Source organism: Monodelphis domestica, chromosome 5, assembly GCF_027887165.1.
Source record: "Monodelphis domestica isolate mMonDom1 chromosome 5, mMonDom1.pri, whole genome shotgun sequence".
NCBI lineage: Eukaryota > Metazoa > Chordata > Mammalia > Didelphimorphia > Didelphidae > Monodelphis > Monodelphis domestica.
Genome location: NC_077231.1, coordinates 95,620,094 through 95,642,919, shown reverse-complemented (window position 1 = coordinate 95,642,919; position 22,826 = coordinate 95,620,094). Strand labels below are relative to the sequence as shown.

Sequence of the window (22,826 nt, the reverse complement as noted above, 5' to 3'; positions counted from 1 at the left end):
TATTCAGTGGAAAGAAAGGGGATGGTTTAAGAGAGGTGCCCTGGGTATGTGGGGAGTCGAGGATGACACACTCTGAGGTTATGAACCTAAATGACTGAATGTGACAGTGATGCCCTTGAGAAGCAGGTTGGAATGGAAAGTCCTTCATCATAAATGTATGTATATATAGCTGCAACAGCTAGATGGTACCACGGACAGAGCACAGAAGTCAGAAAGACATGAATTCAGTTCATGCCTCAGATGCTTGCTGTGTGAACCTGGGCAAGTCATTTCACGCCTCTGCTTCATCATTTGTAAAATGAGGATATTAATAGTGACTCCTCTCAAGGTTGTGAGGATAAAATGAAATCACATTTTAAAGGGCTGTGCAAACCATAAGCCATCACATAAATGCTAGCTGTCACTATTCCAACAGAATGTTAGCACCTTCAGGACAAGGATGGTTTAGAGTGAAAGTCTTATCTTCTCTAGGTGAAGGTCTCTGTACAGAGCCTGTCACAGGTCACACACACACAGTAGGTCCTTCATACTCATGGATTTATCCGTGGAGTAATATGTGAGGGCAGGATCTGTTTCATTTGTATTCCCAACTCAGCACATGGTAAGCACTTAATAAATGCTTACTGGATCAAATCAAAATAAATATTGAACTGGACCCTGGGCCCCCTGCCTTCTGACCCAGGGCTTGGTAAGGGAATGTAAGGCCATAAATCTAAACCAGAGAGAGTTTGGAGGCCATTGAGGCCAACTCCCTCCTTTTTCAGTGGAGGAAACTCGATTCTTATCTTTCCGTGGTTCTCTGTTTCTCAGCCCTCCCACTCCCTGCTTCATTCCCCTACAAGTGTTTTGTGACTTCACGACCATTCAAGACATACTTTACCAACCAATATCTACCCATGTAACTCTCTCTTTCTGGAGAAAGTTAAGTAGTTAATTATTTAATTGTATCTTCTGTATAAAGAATTATCTACCTATGTTTCTCTCTCTTTCTGTTTCTCTAATTATCTCCCTGTGCTCCTCTCTCTGTTTCTCTCTCTATTTCTCTCTCCCTCTCTCTATCTACCTATGTCTCTCTCTCTGTTTCCCTCTATATATGTGTGTGTATGTGTGTGTGTGTGTGTGCGTGTGCGCCTGTGCCTTTAGGCATATATACATATGAATACAATATGTATATACATATATATGTATGTAAAGGGATAAGTAAATAATTGGTTAGCAAGATATGTCTTGAATGTTAATGAAGTCACAAAATGTTAATTTATAATTCTGTTATTCATAATACTCTAGAGAGAGGTCTATGTTATAGAGATACAGAAATAGATCATTGGTTGGTAAAGCATTTCTTGAATGTTAATGAAGACACAAAATAATTTATTTATAATCATATGATTTATAATACTATATATGGAGATATGGAGAGAGAGAGAGAGATGCAGGGAACCGTGCTGGTAATAGAAATCAATCCAAGAGCATTTATCTGAAGCACTTACTATTCGTTCCAGGCAGGAGATGGTAGAGATCCAAAGACCCAAAATAAAAGGGCCCCTGCCTTCGAGGAGCTTCCAGCATATCAGAAGAGTTAGAAGCTAGAACCCTTGATGTTTAGAGAGCCCTCCCTGCAAGGGTCTGGAGAGGTAGGGAGCACAAGGAATGATTAGCACTATTTTATGTTTTGTTTTTCTTGGATTAGAAAAGCAAAGGGACAAGCCAAGGCTGAACCTGGAATGTGGCCAGTGAGTCAGGATGTACAGTACAGGTATATGTGAGTTTGGGCCAGGGAGGGAACCGAACCCTGGCATCTGGAGTAGGCTTCCAGTAGAGAGGCCATGAGCCCAAGCTTCAAAAGAGACTGCCCTCCCCCTCATGATGCATTTGATAAAAGAGAGGGCTGAAGGAAGTGAGCCCCACTAGAGCCAGAGATTAGCCCAGGGGGCCTTCCTGCCTAAGGTCAGGGTGAAATGCATGACTCAGTGTCCTGCTCCTTGGGACAGCCCCACAGGCCAGGCTGGACACATTGTCCCACACGTGCAGTCCCTCCCACAACCAAAGGCCTGAGAGTCTTTTCCAGGGAACAAGAACAACAACTCCCGCCAAAGGGGACCACTTTCTCACGGTCTTGCTGGGGGAGATAAAGGCTTGGGCAGATCAGGGCTACACCTCCTGTCAGCCATCACTCTCACCTGCCCCATGAATCCTCCTGATTGAGACACAACTAATCTCCAGGTTGGGTTTCCTAGCTAACCTCATTTCCCCAAATTCTTGACCTCTGCCAATGAAACATCATCTGCCCTTTCCAAGCGACTGTCTGATTATAGACATTTATGATCCCTGATTTAGAGGAGGAAAGCACCTCCCAGGCCATCTAGCCTAAACCAATTTTACAGATGAAGAAACAAGACCAAGACAGGCTAAATGACTAGAGCTGGAAGCGATCTCCCTCCGAGACCACCTCAACCAACACTATAATTTTACAAATGAGGCGACCATGGTTTGGGGGAGTTAAGTCAGTAGTCTGACGCCATACCTCCATGCATTTGAGGCAGACCAAGAACTCGAGTCTTCAGATTCCAGACATAGGCTGGAGGGAAGGCTAGAAGACTGAGCTTCTTCATTGGGGGAAACTGTCCCTGCTATTCCCATTTGGGGAGGTGTCAAGACCACCCTGTGGTCAGAAACAACAAAGTATGGGCATTCTGTCCTACATTCAAGCTTCATTTAATCCTGCTGAGAGGGAGCCCTCCATCACCCTGGCTGACTCTGGGACAGACTCACTAATCCGATGGAACAAAACAATTGCAGACAGGCCCCGAGCTCTTGCCAACACACACGTGGGACTTGTCTCTCCTCTCTCTTGCAATATTTTTTCCCCATACACCCTTGGCAAGATGTCACAGAGGAAGTACTAAGTGGCTGGTGAGCGGGCCAAAGCCAAACTGGGTTCATTTCTTGTTGATGCTTAAAGAGACCTTAGAGGTCATTGAAGCCAATCCCCTCTTTCTACAAATAAGGAAACTAAGGCACAGAGAGGGCAAATGACTTGCCCAAGTTTACCCACATAGTAAGATGGTAAGAAGAGAAAACATTTAAACCCAGGTCATAGATTTAGAGCTGGACAAGAACTTGGAGGTCATCTAAGCCAACCCACTTATTTTACAGTTGAGGGAAAGAGGCTTTACCACAGTCACCCAGGCACTTGGATGAGTCTAGGTCATCTCATGCCAAATTATCTAATACTCTTTAAATGACAGTGAAGTAACTCAGGAGAAGAGCAGATGGAAACAGGATGGGGAAGAGGAAGACAGATTTCCTTTCCCTTAGGATTCCAAATTGAGCTGTGCCCTCTCTAATTTGAGGGCAGTGAAAACCTTGTTAGGAGAAGCATCTGAGGTCAGGCCAGAAAGGATTACCTACCCCCAATACATGACTTTTATAATAGAAGACCACCCTTAGAGTGAAGAATCCCCAAGTTCAAGCCCATCTCCTAACACATACTGCCTTCGTGACCTACTAGAATTTGCAATGACTTACAGACTTCTATTAATGGAAAGGGATTTCCACTCAGGGATTTCCTTAAACTGAGGAACTCACAGGTCTAGACTTAAGAATAATTATAGTTGACATTTATATAGCACTGCAATATTTACAAAATACCTACCTGAGAGGAAGAATAGAGCAGTGGAAAGAGACTCGGTCTTAAAACCCACAAGACCTAGATAAAAGTCCTGCTTCAAATATTACTAACATATGGCCCTAGGTAAGTCACTTCACTTATGAGTAGTCTAAGCAAGACTATAAGATGCATCTAAGATTATAAGATGCATAATAGGTACCTATCTGCATTAGTAAAAGTACCTCTGGGAATTCCCTATACCTAAGAAATCATAGATCCAGACTCTATCACATAACTAATCTCAAGTGAGTCTCATTACAATCCCATGAGGTACATACTGTTATTATCTCTTTTACAGATGAGGAAACTGAGGCCAAAAAAAGGTAAAGGAATTTGATTGAGCCATGAAGTAGTTGACATGGGATGGGACCTCTAGTCTTCCTCACTCCAAGTCCAATAAATACTTTTTCCAGGGCTTCTTGACCTGGAATATGTGGACTTTAGTTTTTAAATTATTTTGATATTTATTAATATTTAATACATTTGATATATTTTAAATATTAATATGTAGCATTAGTCATTTGAATATTATTTTAAAATGTATTTTAAGAGAATTCGTTCCTCTTGTTTGTTTGTTTTATACATTTAACTGCCAAAGGAATCCATGAACCAGTTCAGAATCCCTGCTCAATCTTCTCAGCTGATGAGAGGGTGCGAGCATTACCTCCCCACATGCATTAGTCATTTTAGTCACTTTCTGGGCACAGCTCCAGATTGTTTTCCACAATGACCTGACCACTTTATAGCTCCACCAACAGGGTATTAAAGTGACTAGTTTTTCCCAGAGCCCCTTCAATATTTGTCCTTTTTCCTTTTTTGTTAGCTTTGCTAATGTGATAGATATATTCATCCATGAGTATTTATTAAGCACCAACTGTGTGCAAGTCACTGTGATAGGCTCTAAACAGGTACAGCCATGAATCTCTGACCTGAGGCTTTCTAGGGAGGACTCACCCAAAGGACGAGAACTTTTCTGTCTCACTCTAAGATAGAGGGGTAAGGGCTACTAGGCAAATGAGATTAAGTGATTTACCCAGGGTCACACAGCTAGAATGTGTCTGAGGACAGAGTTGAACCCAGGTCCTCCTGACTCCAGGGCTGGCATTCTATTCAATTGCCACCCACCTGCCTCAATCAGACACTTTCTGTTTTTAACCCTTAGAATCAATGCCAAGTACAGGTTCCAAGGCAGAAAAGCAGTAATATCTAGGTAAAATAGGCATATCTCTTTTATCTAAACATCTAGGTAAAATATCTAACCATAAGATAGGCAATTGGAGCTAAATGACTTGGCCAGGGTCACACAACTAGGAAGTATCTGAGGTTATATTTGAACCCAGGACCTCCCATCTCTAGGCCTGGCACTCTATTTTACTCTGTCACTAAGCCTCCCCTAACTAGTCACTTTGAATGACTTCCTTTCTATTACTGTTCAGGTTCATTCAAGGATCAACCCACCTTCATTTCCAGGGTTTGGGGGTGGGGGGGGCAAGGAAGAAGCATAAATTTCTACCCCAGTCCAGGACCCCCAACTTTTATAGCCCATAAAGCAGGGAAGGGCACATCATGTGGCCACTCTGGTCCCAGGAGCCTGGGGAGCTTCCTCCCAGCTCCCCTCCCAACATCTCTGCTGCTGGCTCAGGAGCACCTCATAAAAAGGGGAATTGGTACAAAGCAGACATTTTCTGACCCTCTGCTTTGTCTAATCCACATCAGATTTGCTATGATCCCTGCCAAGGCCTTTTAGAGGGGAGGGAAGGGGAAGACACTTTCTCTGTGTGTCTCTGTCTCTCTTTCTCCCCACCTTGGGTTGTTGTTTCCCGTTTGCCCCCTCCTACCCGCCCCCCCCCACTCCCTCATCACTGCCGCCTTCTAAAAAGATATAAACTAGTCTCATGACAGGGCTGCCCAGGCCAAGGGAAGCAAGCCAGGATGGATTTTTAATATTACATACCAAGGTCAATGGGTATTTCCAGAAATGCAAAAACTCAAACATTGGAAGGAGCAGCTTCCATGAAACCTGAACATAGGGGGAGGAACAATGGGCTCCCCAATCAGTGCACCAGGCCAGGTTTGCTGGACCACCTGGCTACTTTGGGCACCTAGGCCTTTGCAAAGACCCAACATGGAGAAAGGAGTTCTTAGAATGGCTCTCCATCCTTCCAGATGGAAATCCTTCAAATTTTAGCCAACTCAAAAGCCACTTCTAACCCTCCTTCATGTGAATCTGAAGAAAGGCCAGCATTAGAGGGTGTATGGAGGACCTGCCTTGGGGTCAAGAAGTCCTGAGTTCAAGGCTCTGCCCCAACTCATCACTGGTTGTGTGCCTACCAAGTTAACCTCCTCTCAGTGTCCCCAGATGACTGTTTATAAGTATGAGTTACCCATAATTTTCTACCTGAAAAGGGAGAGGGGAATTTTACCCTGGGAGCTCCCTACAATGCTCTGAGATCCAGAGTAAAAAATGACAATGATGTTTTTAAAATAGCAATAATAATAACTAGCATTTATATAGCAATCTGAGGTTCATAGTGCTTTATACCTATTAACTCGTTTAGCATACAAAGGGAAATAAAACACTGACCTTGACCCATGGGAAACCTATAGCTCTCCACTGAATACTCCTCTGACAAAGCCAGCCAATAGTGGTAACTCCCTTTTAAAGAGAATCAATCATTGAATAAGAATTTAAAAGTAAGCCTTGGAGGCAGCTACATGGCTCACTGGATTGAGAACCAGGCTTACAGACAGAAGGTCCTGGGTTCAAATGTGGCCTCAGACACTTCTTAGCTATGTGATCCTGAGCAAGTCACCTGATCCCCAATGCCTAGCCCTTACAGCTCCTCTGCCTTGGAACCAATACACAGTATGATTCTAAGATGGAAGCTAAGAGCTTTTATTAAAATTAATTTGATTTAAAATATACAAATTATAAAAGAAAATTATACAAATAATTTTATTAATATAAAATTAATTTATTAAAAAATTTTCCAAAGGAGAAAAGACTCCCTCTAACAATGCAAGTCTGGCACCTTCTCTGACATTTAGCCTTATTGAATTGTCCAGAGAACCAAGATGTAAAGTGAATGTCGTTTAATTGCCATTTGTTGAGCTTCTCTGTGTAGTACCTAATCTGAAACTGGATTCAAACCCAGTTCTTGGGACTCCATACTTCTAACCACTGCAGTCACCCAGCTCTCAGTAGTGACTTGCCCCAGGTCATACAGTTCCCTTGGGGCTGAGCCAGATCTCACATTCTCAGCCTAGTGCTCTTTCCATGACCTCACCCTTTCTCCTCGCTTGAGATACTCAACAGAAGAGTGGTGGCCACCCTCACTCCCTAACATTTTCTTTATACCTCCAGAAGGATGAAGAGTTAGGGTTGGTTGTGTTTGGAGACCAAGTCTAAACAAAGGCAAGAACACCACAGACACACACACACACACACACACACACACACACACACACACACACACACACACACACACACACACGCCTCTCAAAAAGCCAACCTCCCTTACCTTCATCTGCTTGATGGTGTAAATCAGTGTCCCAAAGGGTCCCTCCTTCACCAGCTTCTTTCCCACCACCTTGGCACGGATGACTGGAGAAAGAGAAAAAAATGGAGGAGGGTATTTACGAGAGGCTTCCAATGACAGAGAAATCAACTCCACACCCCACTAGCATGTGTGTCAGGGTGAGGTCTCCAGCCCCAAGTTTCTCTGGAATTACATTTAGATTTATGGAGCCAACTGGAAAGATGATTTTGTTTACACAAGCAAAGACTCTGAAGGGAGTGAGGAGAAAGGGAAAACTGATATTGTCCAAGTTTATTCCACAAAAAAAGCACTGGGTAGTCATGTACCCTCATGACTCTACTTAAAAAAAAACCTGATTCATAGTACCATTGACCCCCCCCATCTTCTTTTCAACCTCCTACAAGGTACCTGAGCTCTACAACAATGAAAACTTTTTATGGGATCATAGGTCTGGAGTTGGAAAAGATCTCAAGGACCATCGAGTCCAATACTTTCATTTTACAGAAGGGGAAACTGGGAACCAGGGAGGGGAAGTTATTTTGCCCAATCTAAAACAACTGCAGAACTGTTGGAATCCAAGCTTCTGCCCCCAAAAGCCAGTTTGTTTTTTTTTTGTCCCACTCCTGCAAGGAGATTATAATAAAACCTTTATTTGGTACTTTGAAGTTTACAAAAGTGTTTTTCTCACAATTGGAAGGCAGTATGGTGTCCTTGGTCCACTGGACTGAGCATCCAGAAAGACCAAAGTATAAATCCCACTTCAGACATTAGCTTTGTGAATTTAGGCAAATCATTTAATATCTCTATGCCTCAGTTTCCTCACCTATAAAAAGAGGGGATTGGCCTCTGCAGTCCCTTCCAGTTAATTCTATGTCTGATCTTATGAACTCTAAGAAATAAGGAGAAATTGTGCTGTATGATTGCCCCCATTCAATAGGTGGAAAAATAGAGGCCAAGGGAAGTTAGAAGCCTTGGCCACGGTCAGATACTATCAGAGCTGGGACTCCAATCTGACCTAATTTCATATCTCACTGACCTTTCTTTATACTCTTGCTCTTTTTTTTTCCTTTCCAATTTTGATGTTATTTTTAACCTCTACTCTCTACTGCCCCCACTGCCTCCTACCATCCCAGTCCAGTTCCTCTCTGCCTTCATTCACTTCCCTGGCTCAGCCAAGCTATCTATCTGTCCTTTGCTCCCAGAAGAAATGCTCCCTCAAATAGAGTTGTCATGTCACTCTACTCAGCAGCCTCAGGAGGTTTCCTGTTACCTGTCATATCATATCTAAACTGACATTCATCCTTCCCGTTAATGGGGGCCCCAGAGTTTATGTAGCTTGTTCAAGTTTACAAAGTGGTTTGCAGTAAAGAAGTATTCCCATGCTGTCTGATGGGCACTGGATTTAGAGGCTAAGGACTTGGGTTCAAGTTCTAAATCTGATACCTTCTACCTATGTGATATTGGACAAGGTGTTAACCTCAATTTCTTCTTCCTCTGTAAGATGAGAAGCCTATCCTAGAAAGTCTTCAAAGTCCCTTCTAACTTTAGATCAATGCCCTATAATATCCCTTAGCTTCAGTTTCCCCACATGCAACATAAGGATGTTTAGGGGGCAGCTGAGTGGTTCAGTGGTTTGAGAACCAGGTCTAGAGAGAGAGAGAGAAGATCCTGGGTTCAAGTCTGGCCTCAGACACTTCCTACCTGTGTAATCCTGGGCAAGTCACTAGCTTCTGCCTTAGACCACTACACAGTATTGATTCTAAGATAGAAGATAAAGGTTTTAAAAAATGATAGATTGGGCTAGAAAGCCTCAAAAGCCTCTCCCAGCTCTCTGGGAATTCTCTGGCCTTGGAGACATCACTTCTCTGGGAGCCTCAGTTTCTTGTAAAATGGGGATGATTTTCTATTCTGAGTATCTCACAGGGTTACTGTAAGTTAGATTCAGGAAGGATTTTATACAGTATAAAGAGTAATCCTGATGCCAGCTGAGCCTATAATCCTCCACACATGCCTTACTAATGAGGACAAGACCCCAGTAACCCCAAGGGGAGAAAGGAGGAGTCAAACGCTATTCTCCATTTGGACAAATAAATCCTTTCTGGGTTGTACTGTTTGCAGAGCTGGCCAGACCACCATCTATGACCCCCAGTGATCTCAATCCATCCAGTGGCTCCTGGCAGCAGCCCCAAGGTTTTAGAGCCCTGCTCTCAAGGGTCTACAAGGACTCATCTCTAAGGCATCTGAGAGGGCAGGGGAGCCAAAGGCAGGCTTGAACAAAGAGGATGGACTAGAATTTCTTCTTCCCTACTTGCCAAGCTTTCATGATAGAGATGATTCACTCTAATTTCATTTCAGTTCCAGGGACAGCCACTCTGTCACCACCACCACCACCCTTCCCATTCACTTTATGGATACAAATCAATTATTCAACATGCATCTATAAAAAACTTATGTGGGGGACATTTGGGTGGCTTAGGGGATAGAGAGCCAGATGTATAGATGGGAGATCCTGGGTTCAAATCTGGCCCCAGACACTTCCTAGCTGTGTGAGCCTGGGCAAGTCACTTAACCCCTACTGCCTAGTCCTTACTGCTCTTCTGTCTTGGAACTAATACAGTATTGATTCTAAGACAGAAGGTAATGGTTTTTAAAAAGGAGGAAAAAAAAAACAACCTACTCTGGGTGTAAGACAGAGAAAGGCAGGTCAGAATTCAAATCCTGCCTCTGACACTTAACCACTGATATGAGTTTAATCAAAGGACTTAACCCCTCTGGGCTTCAGTTTCCTAATCTGTAAAATAAAGGAGTTCAACTACATAGGGTCTAGATCTATGATTCCTATGATCTATTCAGGACTGTTTCTCACTTTTAAAATAAGGAAATTGGATTAGATGTTGTCTGATATCTAGATCCCCAATCCTATGAATTAAGACTCATTTTCTCTCATCTGTAAAATGATGGATTAGGACTAGATAACTCTAAATTCCTTTCCAGAATAATATCCTACAATCTTATGTTCTTCGCTTCCCTAAAAAACTTAATTTGACTCTCTATTCCCCCCTCTATGAAGAGAGGACTGAGGTAAATGACCTCCCAAGGTATCTTCTGGCTTAAAAAGCTCAGATCCCAAGTGTCCCACTAAATGTAATTTACTTTATTTAATTAAAGAGGGGCTTGATGTGTGATAAAACACATTGGTCCCAAAAGAGAAAAGAAATCATACAGACCCAGAGATCAGCACCAAAGCCCTGGCCAATAAAGGGGAACAAGTCAAACCCCACATTTTTTCTTTCTTTTCTCCTCTCCCAGCAAGATTCACAAAGACCTTCCCTAAAACAATAGTCTTTTTCTTGTGGCATTTAATGCACCATGGCAGAAAAAATCCTGACTTTCAAGTCAAAACTACATCCCTGTTATTTACTAGCTCTTCAGTCATGGGCAAGTTATTGTGCCTTTCTGAAAGAAGGCTCCATGACTCTAGGTCTCCCACTCACCCTACCACCTCTCTCAGATCACTGTGACTTCTAGGACTGGACTCCACCTATCATTTCAGGTGGGATCAAAGTTCAAGGCTACCTGCTCAGAGTTTGGCAGCTGTTAGCAGCATGCTGAATTTGGGTATTCTGGGGAATTTTATTCTGTTTTTGGAGACATGGCACCTCTCCTATCATCTACCCTTCTCAGAATAGAAGTGACCCAGACTCCAGAATATCTGACATTTATACAGTAATTTGAGAGCAGGGCAAATTTTCTTTTGTCTTTCTAACTATACTACCTAAATCATGTTCCTGGCACAGTCAATACCTTCTGAAATACATTGACTTAGGATAATATGTTGGGGATTTTTCATCAGAAGAAGGGAGAGGCTGTGGAACTCAAAACTTGGTGGGGAAAGGGAAAAAAGAATGTTAAAAATTAATTTTACATGTAAGCGGGGGGGGGGGGGGAATAATTTTTTAAAAAGCTATGGTTGGGGGCAGCTGAGTGGCTCAGTGGATTGAAAGCCAGGACTAGAGACAAGAGTTCCTAGGTTCAAATCTGGCCTCAGACACTTCCCAGTTGTGTGACCCTGGGCAAGTCACTTGCCCTCCATTGCCTAGCCCTTACCTCTTCTACCTTGGAACCAGTACATAGTATTGATTCCAAGACAGAAGGAAAGGGTTTTAAAATTAAAAAAAAAAAAAAGCTATGATTTTTGAAGTTATCTTAGCTCAAAGCTCCCAGACTAGTAAAAAAAAGAAACGAAGGCTGGAAGATCCATTGCCCAAAGAATTTGGGACTTAACATCCCATATCAGAACTCAGTGGATTGTAAAGCAGTCGTAGACACCAGAGGTTCTGGGTTCAAATGTGGCCTCAGACAATTCCTAGCTATGTGACTTTGGGCCAATGGATTAACCCCCATTGCTTTGCCCTTACTTCTCTTCTGCCTACATGGTATCCATTCTAAGATGGAAGGTAAGGGTTTTAAAAAGACAACAGAAAAAAAATCCCATAGCCACCAAGGGGTAGAGCCAAGATATGAACTCCAGGGGTCCTAACTCCAAGCCGAGAACTTTTTTCAATGCCCCCCCAGCTCTCTCTTCTGGTCCTCAATACCAATAGGAGGGGGGATGCAGGGAGGGCATTGCATTGGCACTTTCCTATATATTCATGACTTTATTGACTTTGAACCCCCATGTGGACTGCAGGCAGCCCAGGCTTTGAACAGAAATGGAATTCTGGTGGCAAACAGAACCCCATCGCCAATGTGCCTATTAGCCTGTTTCCGGAGGTTTTACACATGCTATGAATTAGCATATTCAAAGGGTCTGCAGACACCCAATGAGTGGCTGCATCTCCCTGCTCCCTCCTCACCCTCATCTCCCAGTCAATTGAATCCAGACATTCTTTTACTAGGGTCTATAATTGAATTCCCGTTTCTCCAGCAGTCTAGGGGGCTCAAAGGCCAACTGCTCTCGCCCCCAGACAACATTTCCCCTACAGGAGGATAAGATTTGAGCTCACTCCATCCCCATTAAAATACACCCACCTTAAAGACTGAGCTTTTCTTTATCTGCTCCTCTAGGGATGGAGAGTACAACTGACTCTAGCTTCCTCCTAGTGAATTAATCTGGCCTTCTTTTTCCTTTCATCCAGCCTTTCCCTAGGCTATCCCCCCTCTGCTCAGAATGCTGTCTCCATCCTGCCATCTCTGCCTCTTAAAATCCCTGGTTTCCTTCAAGATACACCACTTTCTTTGTGACGTTAGTCCCACTCCTCACCCCCACCTCACCCCCACTGCTACCAATACTAAACATGTATTTATCCTTTTTTTTAAAATCTATTTATGAATACATGTTTGTCTCCCCTGGTAGGATACAACTTCCGCAAAGGCAGAAATTGTTCCACTTTGGTTCCTGCATCCCCAGGACCCAGCACCATAGGCACATATCAGAAACTGGAAATACAAAGACAAAAATGAAAAGTTATTGCCTTGAAGGACTTTTTCTCTTGGGAAGAACTATGGAGGAGACAAAATTGAAGCCTTTAAATATTGGAAAGGTTGTCATGAGGAAGAGGCTTAACTTTCTTGAAGAATGGGGAAGATACAGATTGGGTGAACTTCCCAACAAGAAGCTGTCCAGTAATGGAATGTGCTACCTTGGGATTCATCCAGTCCCCTTTTGGATTAAAATGTAGAACTAGAAAGAGACTTAGAGGGCATCTAAGCCAACCCCTTCATTTGTTGATGAGGAAATTAAGCTCAGAGAGGTTTAAATGACTTGTTATGGTCACACAGGAGGAAATTGCAAAGCTTGGATTTGAACTGCGCAGAAATCCTTTGAGCCAAAGGCTAGATTATAGCTTGTTGGAGACTTGGCTGAGTAGATCATTGATCCAGAGGGCTTCCAAGGTGCCTTTGTGTCTGGCACTAGAAAGACTAGAATTAATAGTAATATGTCAGGTTTTGCTATAGACTCATAAGACTCACTTTATGATACTCACAAAGGAATCAAACCCAAGATATCAAATTCCATCTCATGTAGTTTAAAATTAGAATAGCAATGAAAGCCCCAACCAAACCCTTTGCAATAGTGAGAGGTCCACATAGGATGTTTAAAGATCTTTTTCAATGAATCAATCACTTTTACTAGTTCCCTTCCCCTCCTCTTTAAAAAAAATATTATGTGTTGAATGGGATGGCTCTCTGGGAGAAGAGATAGTAACATTCTAATGTTCAAACAAACAAAAAAATCAATAAAAGTTTATTTTAAAAAATAGAATAGCATTTTTAAGAAGGAAAGTGAGGGGGAGAGAATTTCCTTTTACTTCTTTTGAAAAAAAAAACTGAAAATATCACTCACTAGAAATAGTAAAGAGTCAACGTTCTCACTTCCTCTCTTCTTTCCAGGTTTTTTTTTTTCAATCAAGACCCCCTGATCATTTACTACCCTTCTGGATCAGTTGGGGGGACATAGGAGATGAAGAAATGCTCCTGTCAGCCTTCCCTTCCACTCTCTCCCCTGGCCCTGGGCATACTTGCAAGGGATTGTTTCTACCTAATAAGCATTCTTAGCCAGGGGACCTGGAAGCCCCTGGAAAACCAGGAGTGCTACAGAGGTTTCCTAGCTGTCTAATTTTTTAATAGCTTTTGTGGAGATGGAAACTTGGGCTCAAATGACTTGCATCTCTCCAGATTTTTTTTTCTTTTTTGAATGTTTGGATTTATTTTTAGCCTCTTGTGTTCTCTTCTGTATCAAAAAAAATCTGCTTAAATAAAACCAAGATTAATATTTTTACTTAATGGAAAGAATTAGTCAGAGAGGCTTTGAACTCCCAAGCTTATATTTTATACTAAGTGTATATTAAATGCTTTGAAATCCACAAATAAAAAGGAAAGAGGAAGTGTTCTGAGAAACTGACAAGAGCAAAGAATCTTCAGACTAAGTTTGGATGGAATATCCTTTTGGATGAGAAGTCAGCAACTTTCTTCCTCATTCTCAAATTCCTTCTCTCCTTCCCACTTTCCTTCCTCCATTGGTTCCCTAACTTTCTGAAAGGGGGTTGAGAGGCAAACTGAGGACAGCCACACCCCAGGAGGCTATCAATCTCACTTGTCTCCTTGACTCAAAAATAAATAATCAACCAAAAATTCCAATAAACACAATCACTCCTCACCAGTAGGCTCCTTGGAGCATCTCTAAGGATCCCTATGGATCTAGGCTCTGGAGGCCATCTGAAGGGACAGATTATTTCCAAGTTTGGAGTTGTTTTTCTGGAAAGGGGAAGTTTAAATTAGGACAAGCTCCACATACAAATTGGTGTAAATTTCAAGCATTTTCTTAGTATCAAAGCCCAGTCTTCTCCTCCAACATCAATCAGCAAGCATTTTACTAAGCACTTAAGTAACAGTAGTAGACATATGCCCTAGGCAAACCTACATCATAAGGAGGGGGTAGGGGAATCAACTTGTACCAAGAAAAGTAAATACAAAGTTAATTGGGATGTTAAAATGGTTAACAATTTGCTGATTCCAGAATGACTTCAAGGAGGTGGTGGAAATTGAACTGAGGCTCAGAAGAACATTAGGGATTCCAAGAAGCATTATATTCACAGCTATAGGAGCTTGCAGAATTGAGTTAAATTATCTTCTCCAGGCTAAAACACCCTCAGTTCCTAGAACTTCTATACAGCATGGTTTCAGACTGTCCTCAGAATTCCAGCTTCCCTCCCTTGGAGTTGTTCCAACTTGTCAAAGTCCCTCCTAAAATGTGGCGCCCAGAACTGAGCCCAAGGCTCCAGATGTGGTCTATAGGGCTATGATCTCATTTCAGTGTTCAGCAATAAGAAATGGTACTAGCATGGGGCATTCAGGATTGCAAAGCAGTAAGAGGGAGGATTCTGAATCCTATGATGCCTCATAGGAACTGAGAGTGACTTCAAAGGATCACCTGATCTAACCAGATCTCTCATTTTATATGAGGAAATGGAAGCTGAGACAGAAGCCCTCTTCTACCTACCAAAAATCTAGATCTTCTAACTCCAGAGCCAGAGCAGCTGATGAAGCAGTGAATAGAGTACCAAACCTGGAATTGGGAAGACCTGAGATACTTTCTGGCTGTGTAATCTTTGGGCAAGCCACTGACCCTCTGTTTGACTCAGTTTCCTCAAATATAAAATGCTGAGAATAACAGTGCCTATACTTCAAAGCTTGTTGTGAGGATCAAATAAGTTAATATTTATTTTATAATATTTATCCCCTCCTTTCTCCAATGTTCTTTCTACTCTATTTACCTTAATCCTCTTCAAAGTGCCCAGATCTCTAGAAAGCTGCTGACCCATGCTCAAGTTCAGTCAAATTCAGGAGGTCTGTGTTTACGTTCCGAAGCTCCAATTTCATTAAAAACGACTAAGCAGTAAGCATGGCGGGGTGCTCCAGTCATTCCCCACCCTGCTCCCCACCCCAATCCCTCCCTGGGCTCCCATTATGGGCCTGAGAAACTTTATCCCACACAAGTGGTCACTGAAATAGCCGCATATTTTTAAACCACAGTCTCTTTGAAGCCCTGCCCAGAAAAACACACCGTGGGGACCAGAGTTTCTCAGAACTTGGGAGTTTCAGGTCCTGGATCTTTTGATGGGACCAGGGCCACTGCAAAGTCTCCTAAGCAATGTGCCTTCTTGATTTTCTTTTCTAAAGATGGGGAGCCAAATGGAAGGGTTGGCAATGATAACCTAAGCCTAGACCAAGTCACCCAAAAGAGTCCTCTTCTTCGGATGTGATCTCCTAATGCTCAGATGCTCAATTCATAGGATACTTATTCTGAAAAACATACATTGAAAGAAGCAGGGAAAGGGCTTCCCTGTGTTACACACTCAACAACATGGCCAGCTAAGAAGGAATTTAGGTAGTATGGGTAACCAGGAGTCAAGGAGTGCCAGATTAATAACCTTAGCTCACAGAGGAGCTTGGGTACATGTGTATACACATATGTAACCACACATATATAATATATTCTATTTTAATATAATATTATATAGGAAATATATAAATATATAATGTATATATTATATACACATATGCATGCACAGACAATATAATTAAATATGGTGTTTTTATTTTAAATAATATAACTATTACTTTATATTAAATGATATATAAAATTATATGTGTGTATATACATATGTATGCATACACATCTATGCTATTATTTTAATATAAATGTATATTAAATAATATATAAAACATATGGGGTATATGTATATACACATATACATATACACACCTATGTAAACACACATATAAACACACATATTTAAATGTTTCATTTTGATATAAATATTCTATACAAAATATATAAAATTTATGTGTGTATATACACACATATACAATGTGATTAGTATTTTAATTAATTATTACCATATATTAAATATTTAAAATGTGTCTATATACATATATATTCTATAAATGTTGTTTTCATATCAATATTATATGTTAAATATGTAACATGTATAGGTATATATCTATACATATATATAAACATATTGAATGTTTTCATTTTAATTCATAATTATTATATATTAAATAATATATCATTTCTTTTGTGTGAAGGATTTTTTCCCAATATTTCTTCTTTTAACTTTCCTGAACCTAAGCCAAGGCCATGGAAACAAGCGAGGGTGACACTGTCTAGACTAGTGGCAGCAGCTGCTCCTCTTTGCCTAGTTTTTCCCAGCCACATCCCCAGGTATAGACCCAGGGCACTGCTCTCTCTGTATGGTTCCCCCCCTGGAGCAAGGGGAAGAAGCAGAGGACAGGAAGAACACAAAGGATTCTAAGAGGACCAGCAGTCATGGCCTGGGAGCTAAAAGGGAAATTAACAATAATTAAATCCAAGGATTCTTAATTTAGGGTCAGTGAATATTTGCTTCAGGGTTTTTTTCCCCTAATTTTAATAACTATTTCAAACAACTGGTTTCCTTTGTAATCTTCTTAGTTTATTTTGTGCATTTAAGATATTCTGAAAAGAAGTTGTTGGTTTTTTTCAGATTGGCCAAGGGCTCCATAATATACACACAAAAGGTCAAGAATCCCCCACCTAATCCAACCCCCTCATTTTACAGTTGAAGAAACTGAGGCCCAGAGAATTTTCAACAAACTTCTACACAAACTCAGTCCTGACCTGCCTCCAGAAACAAAGACTTGGTCCCAGAGATACTGAATGACTTTGATCTTAAAGAGGGCTGGACTTGGAGTCAGGAAGACTTGGGTTCAAATCCCATCTCTGACAGTAGGAGTAAATACTCATGGGCATCTCTTAATTTCTTGGTACCCTCATTTTCATCATCTACAAAATAGGGGTGATCATAACTGTCTGTAGTACTTTCCCCATAATGTTTGCAGTGAGAGGCAAAATGAAATCATTGATATGAAATATTTTGATAATCTGAAGACATCACACATCTTTTAATAGGATTGGTATTCTTAGGCTTGCACTAATGTAATTCAGGAACTTGGAAAAGCCCCAAGGTTCTTTTCATGGCTGACCTAAAGTACCCCCACTGAGGCAGTCACAGTCTAACCTGTTCTGGGCTTGTAGGCTGTGTTCAGGCTTGCTAGAAGCTGGAGCAGGAGAGATGACCACTGCCAGGATCTCATTACAGTTTTTAAAGGAGGGACAGCTCATTCAATGGTTTACATGCACTTGGCTCACACCAAGTTCCTGGAGGGAATCATCTACCCACTGAGCCAATTCCCACGACACAAGACATCTGGAGAACATCTGGACTTCACCACCATCACCACAGAATCATCTACTAGCTAGCTACCAGGGGCTGTCCTGTCCTAGGAGGACACATACTCCACTGACCTGAGGCTGGTCTCCTAAGCAATGGCAGAAAGGACAAATGGCCTTGTGGGATGTCAGACCTAGAAGGGGGACCCACCTTTGGTTATCCAATACAACCTTTACATTCTAAGAACCAAAGAGATGAACCTCCTTGTCCCAGGTAAAACCAGAACCAGGATAGGAATCCATGTTTTCTAATACAAAGTTTTTCAATGACAAGTAAGAGGGAAGGTGGTTCAGTGGATAGAGAGCCAGTCCTAGAAAATGGGATCAAATCTGCCCTCAGACATTTTCTAGCTGTGTGACCCTGACCAAGTCATTTAACTTTCATTGCCTACCCCTTACCATTCTTCTGCCTTGGAATTAATACAGTATTGTGATACAGTATTTTTTTTAATAATAGATAAGAAGTGGTATTCTGGAAAGAACTCTAGATATGGAGTAAGAAGATCTTAGCTCTTGCCTCTCTTGAATCTTTGCATGACCTTGGGTAAACCACTCTCATCTGCAGGAAAAGCAAAGCTAGACAAAATTCCATTTGACTCAAGAAATGCTTAATGAGCAGTTACTACCGTAAGTGTGCTAGGTGCTTGAGAGTACAATGAGAAACAAAACCAACTTGCCCTCCAGAAGATTCCATTCTACCTTCCCAGTTCCAGATCTATGATGCTAGGTTCCCCTTAAACCCATTCACTCACCTCCCTTCATTCCTTTCAAAAAGATAATTCTGTCACATTTTTGGTACCAACTATGTAGTCCCTTTAATCCACCCCATATTTCAATCAGTCCCCATTTTTACTTGAGTCAATAAGAATTATTTGTTATATTTACATATAATAATATCTGTAATGTTTCATTATAATGTGATATTAATATATCTTCTTTATCAATGCTTATATGTTAATATATTGTTACATAAATAACATGTTAATTATATTGATAAATTATAATTTATTAAATCCATTAATTTATTATACATTGAAGTTGTCAATAAATTATAATTTATTATTTTTTTATATGCTAGCTTTAAAATAAGGCTCCCCCCAAAAAACAAAGATATGTCAGAAATGGAATTGCCATCAGAGAGGTTTTCTTTAGCCTTGTATCATGTGCTTAGGCTAATAATAGCTAGCATTTATATAACACTTTAAGGTTTGCAAAGAACCTTTCCATATATTATCTCCATTGAGACTCTCAACAACTCTATAAGGTAACTACTATTACTATTCTCCATTTTACAAATGAGGCTCGGGGCAGGCAAGTCATCTAGCTAATAAATGTCTAAGGTAGGATTTGAACTTGGGCCTTCCTGATTCCAGGTTCAGTGTTCTATTCACTGTCACCTAGCTTCCACCCACTGCCCTGGAGAAGCAGAAAGCTGTATTGACTCAGAGGAAAGAAAGACTATTTGATTTTTCAATGATCTTCTTAATAAGACCCTGAAAGAAAAATTTAGAAGAAGCCTATTTTACCATAATTTGGCTGAACATTTTCATGTGCAGAAGCAAGGGGGTTAGAGAAGGGGAGAAGGGATGATAATTGATGGCTCCCAGACTGTTACTCCCAAAGTGTCTATTAATTCACATGATCAATTTTAAAGCAAGATTGCCCTTAGAGTCAGTTGGACTCTAATCTCTCTTATACCTGGAATGATCCAAGAATAATGACATGTAACCAAATTGAACTCTCTTTCAAGTGATACACCCTTCCGGGTGACACACATCTTGAGTCTAGTGAAGCTGGCAAGGACAGTGACCAATTTCAAAACTGTCTTGGACCCTATCTGGGGTCTATAATCCCATTCTCTCCTTTTATCACGCCTTGATTTCAATTGCAAATGGGATTTTCCAGCTTAGTCACCCTTGTCTCCTAATGACTTTTGGCTGCTTCAGAAATTAAAATAAAATCCACCTTCCAGGAATTAAAATTTGCCACCACTGGGTTGATCCAAAGAATATGCTTCCCTTAGGGCTGAAGCCATTTCCCAAGTGTTAAATAATAGAAGCATACCTGGGGAAGACTTCCTCAAGCAAATGTTTCTCTCAAAGTACCTCCCTTCTTTTAAGAATAAGGATTCTGTAACCTAGGTTCCTTTCAAATATTATTTGAGGGCTTAGAACTAGATTACATCCAGAAGGCCCTATCACAGCTCCTATACTTATTGAATAGAATAAAACAACCCTTCTCCACACCATAGATTTCCCCCACCTATAAAACAGTGCTAGAACCATATGTTATGGGGTTAGAGATGGAGGGGGAATATAGCACGGTCTATTGAGAGAGCTGACCTCAAAGTCGGGAAGACCCAGTTTCAAGACCTGCCTGTAACACCCACAAGTTGTGTCCTGGGTAAGTCACTCAAATCTCTTGATATCTTAGACTAGTTATGGAGAAACTTTTAGAGACTGCATGCCCTGCCCTGCCCCCCTGATTAAGTGCCATGCCCTTGACCCCCCCAAACTGAGTAGTGTCCCCCCCCTTATCCTAGATAGGGGAGGGAGAAAGAAGGGGAGTGGCTTGAACACTCTACTCCAGGGAGGGAGTGAGTGCTTCTACTGGGCTGCTGGGCAGAGGAGTAGGGAGGCATGATGAAAAGGGGGAATGAAGCAGTTCTGCTGGAATCCCTCTGCCCTTCTAATAACTAACTGGCAGTGACAAAATGTACCCAAAGACAGGTCTCTGCATGCCATCTTTGGCACATATGCCATAGGTTCACCATCGCAGCCCTAAGCAATGGTCTAATACTCCAAAGTTATGGAACAGAGGTTGATCTGCATTGCTAGAGTTTTCTCCATAGGTGTTCCCTATGCCAATGAAACCACAAGTATCCACCCAAAAAATTGGGGTGGGGCAGTACAGAAGAAGTCCACCAACTTTGGAGCACTCTTCTAGGCAAGGTAAAACATTTGAGGATGGCTTATGTAGAATACTCTATAAGAACCTGGGAATGGAAGGCAAGCTCAGATCCCTTCTCTGTTGGATGGTTTTTTAGGATCCCCTTAACAAGTATGCCTTGATGTATAGGCCAAGTCTCCTCCTAGATTCTAACCTCAACCTTGTTCTGACCGCTGCCCTCAGATCTAGCAATGAAAAGTCACCCACAGCCTGGTCTTGGAGGTTCTGGTTTTAAAACAGAAGATGTGTTCAGTCATTTTCATTCTGGTAGGATTTTTTCCTTCATCTTCCCCTTGCCTCCCTTACCTCAACCCTGCCAGACCCCCTCAAAAACAAAACAAAACAAAATAAAAAACCCAACCCAAACCCTGGTCAGCCACAGGTCTGTAAGAGGTCACAGTGTCCTGCCCCACAGACTTCACCTTGTGCCAGCTGTGACTGGTCAGCATGATTTGCAGGAAACACCTTGCTGGACATGCTGAGCAAAGCCAAAAGCCTGAGATTTCCAGAATCTCTGGGAGTTGGGGTGGCAGGAAGAAACATGTAACTTTTGGGGGCCCCTGGCAATTGCTCAGATTTTTTTCAATACAGAATTCCTCCAGTTCCTGTCTCTATTCCCAACAGCTTACCCATAGACTTTAGGTATATGCTGTGATGTGGGGAGAACAGTCAAAGACCATTGAATTAGTCTTTTTCCTGGAGCTTAGTAAATAATGGTTAAACAAATCAATGGAAGAGTGGCCTTGTTCCCTTTTATTAAAATAAGAAGATTGGAATAGATAACTTCTAAAGTCTCTTCCAGCTCAAGAGCTAAGGTCCCATGATCCTAAACAAGCCAGGATGGGCTTCCTCTGGGCTAAGCATTGTACTAGTAGGTCACTGAGGGAGAGCATAGGATCATAGAATTACAGCCAGAAAGGGTGTTGCAGTTATCTAATCTTGTGCAAAATTTCCATACAAGGGATTTCCCCCAATCCTCAGTATAATGTAAGGTCTCAGAGAGCAAGAATTTGGGGAGGGTGGGAAGAAATGGGGTTGCCTCCATAGTACCTAGCATATATCCTTTTCCCCCTTTTTCCCATCCAAGTTCATCCAAGATCCCCTGAAATCTCTCTAGGATGAGATTAATAATCCCTGGGATAAAACATGGAAGTCTGCCTTCATAGAGTTTACCATCAAGTAAACTAAAGTCCAATAGAATTAAGCAGTTCAATCAATCCCAGACAACATTACAATATGGGGGAGGGAATTAAGAGGAAAAGTAGCTAATTAACAGGCACTTGAACTGACCTGTTCATTTGGAAAACCTCCTTCCTCCTGACCCAAGTATCACTTACAAACAAAAAAAAAGGAAGTCAGACAGACCCAACGTGATGTGTTGATATGAGATTGATATAAGCAACTCCTCTTCCCACCCCCCCCACACACACACTCCTTCATGGGAGTTAAAGTCAGGTCAGACCCCAGTAGTCACCCACAATGAGCTACTAGAGATGCCTATTTGCGTTGCTCTACGAAGCATCCAAAAAGATTGGGCTTCCCATCCAGTGAGTTAGGCAGAGCCAGGAACGAAACCAATTAGAAGCCAATTGGAACCGGGTGTAGTTTTTAATGAGATGAGGGTCTGGTGCAGCCACTTCATTGCCTTAGGGACACCTACTGCCTGGCGGGAAGGAGACTGGTATGGATCACCAGCCAAGTAAGGAGGTGACAATATGGAACAGAAATCAGCTCTTACAAAGAAAAGATGGTTCTCTCACTCTGTGTCTCTATTTTAATGAAGTGCCGATTGGGAACCAGCTGTGTAAAAAAGCTTTCCTCCATCCCATTTGGAAACAATTACAGCCTTTGTTTCCCTAGTGATCAGGGACAGGGAGGAGCAGGGGCATAA

The 22,826-nt window shown here is 41.7% G+C and overlaps 2 protein-coding genes across 3 annotated transcripts in view; one reads left to right on the top strand and one right to left on the bottom strand.

Moving 5' to 3' along the window:
• Positions 1–22,826, top strand: part of SYN3 (synapsin III) — a 511,134-nt gene that overhangs the window by 183,015 nt on the left and 305,293 nt on the right. The gene's annotated exons all lie outside the window — the stretch shown is intronic.
• Positions 1–22,826, bottom strand: part of TIMP3 (TIMP metallopeptidase inhibitor 3) — a 65,712-nt gene that overhangs the window by 9,645 nt on the left and 33,241 nt on the right. The window contains exon 2 of the mRNA XM_001366297.3: positions 7,192–7,274. Within this exon, the coding sequence (XP_001366334.1) occupies positions 7,192–7,274 (83 nt within the window). The remainder of the gene's footprint in view (positions 1–7,191; positions 7,275–22,826) is intronic.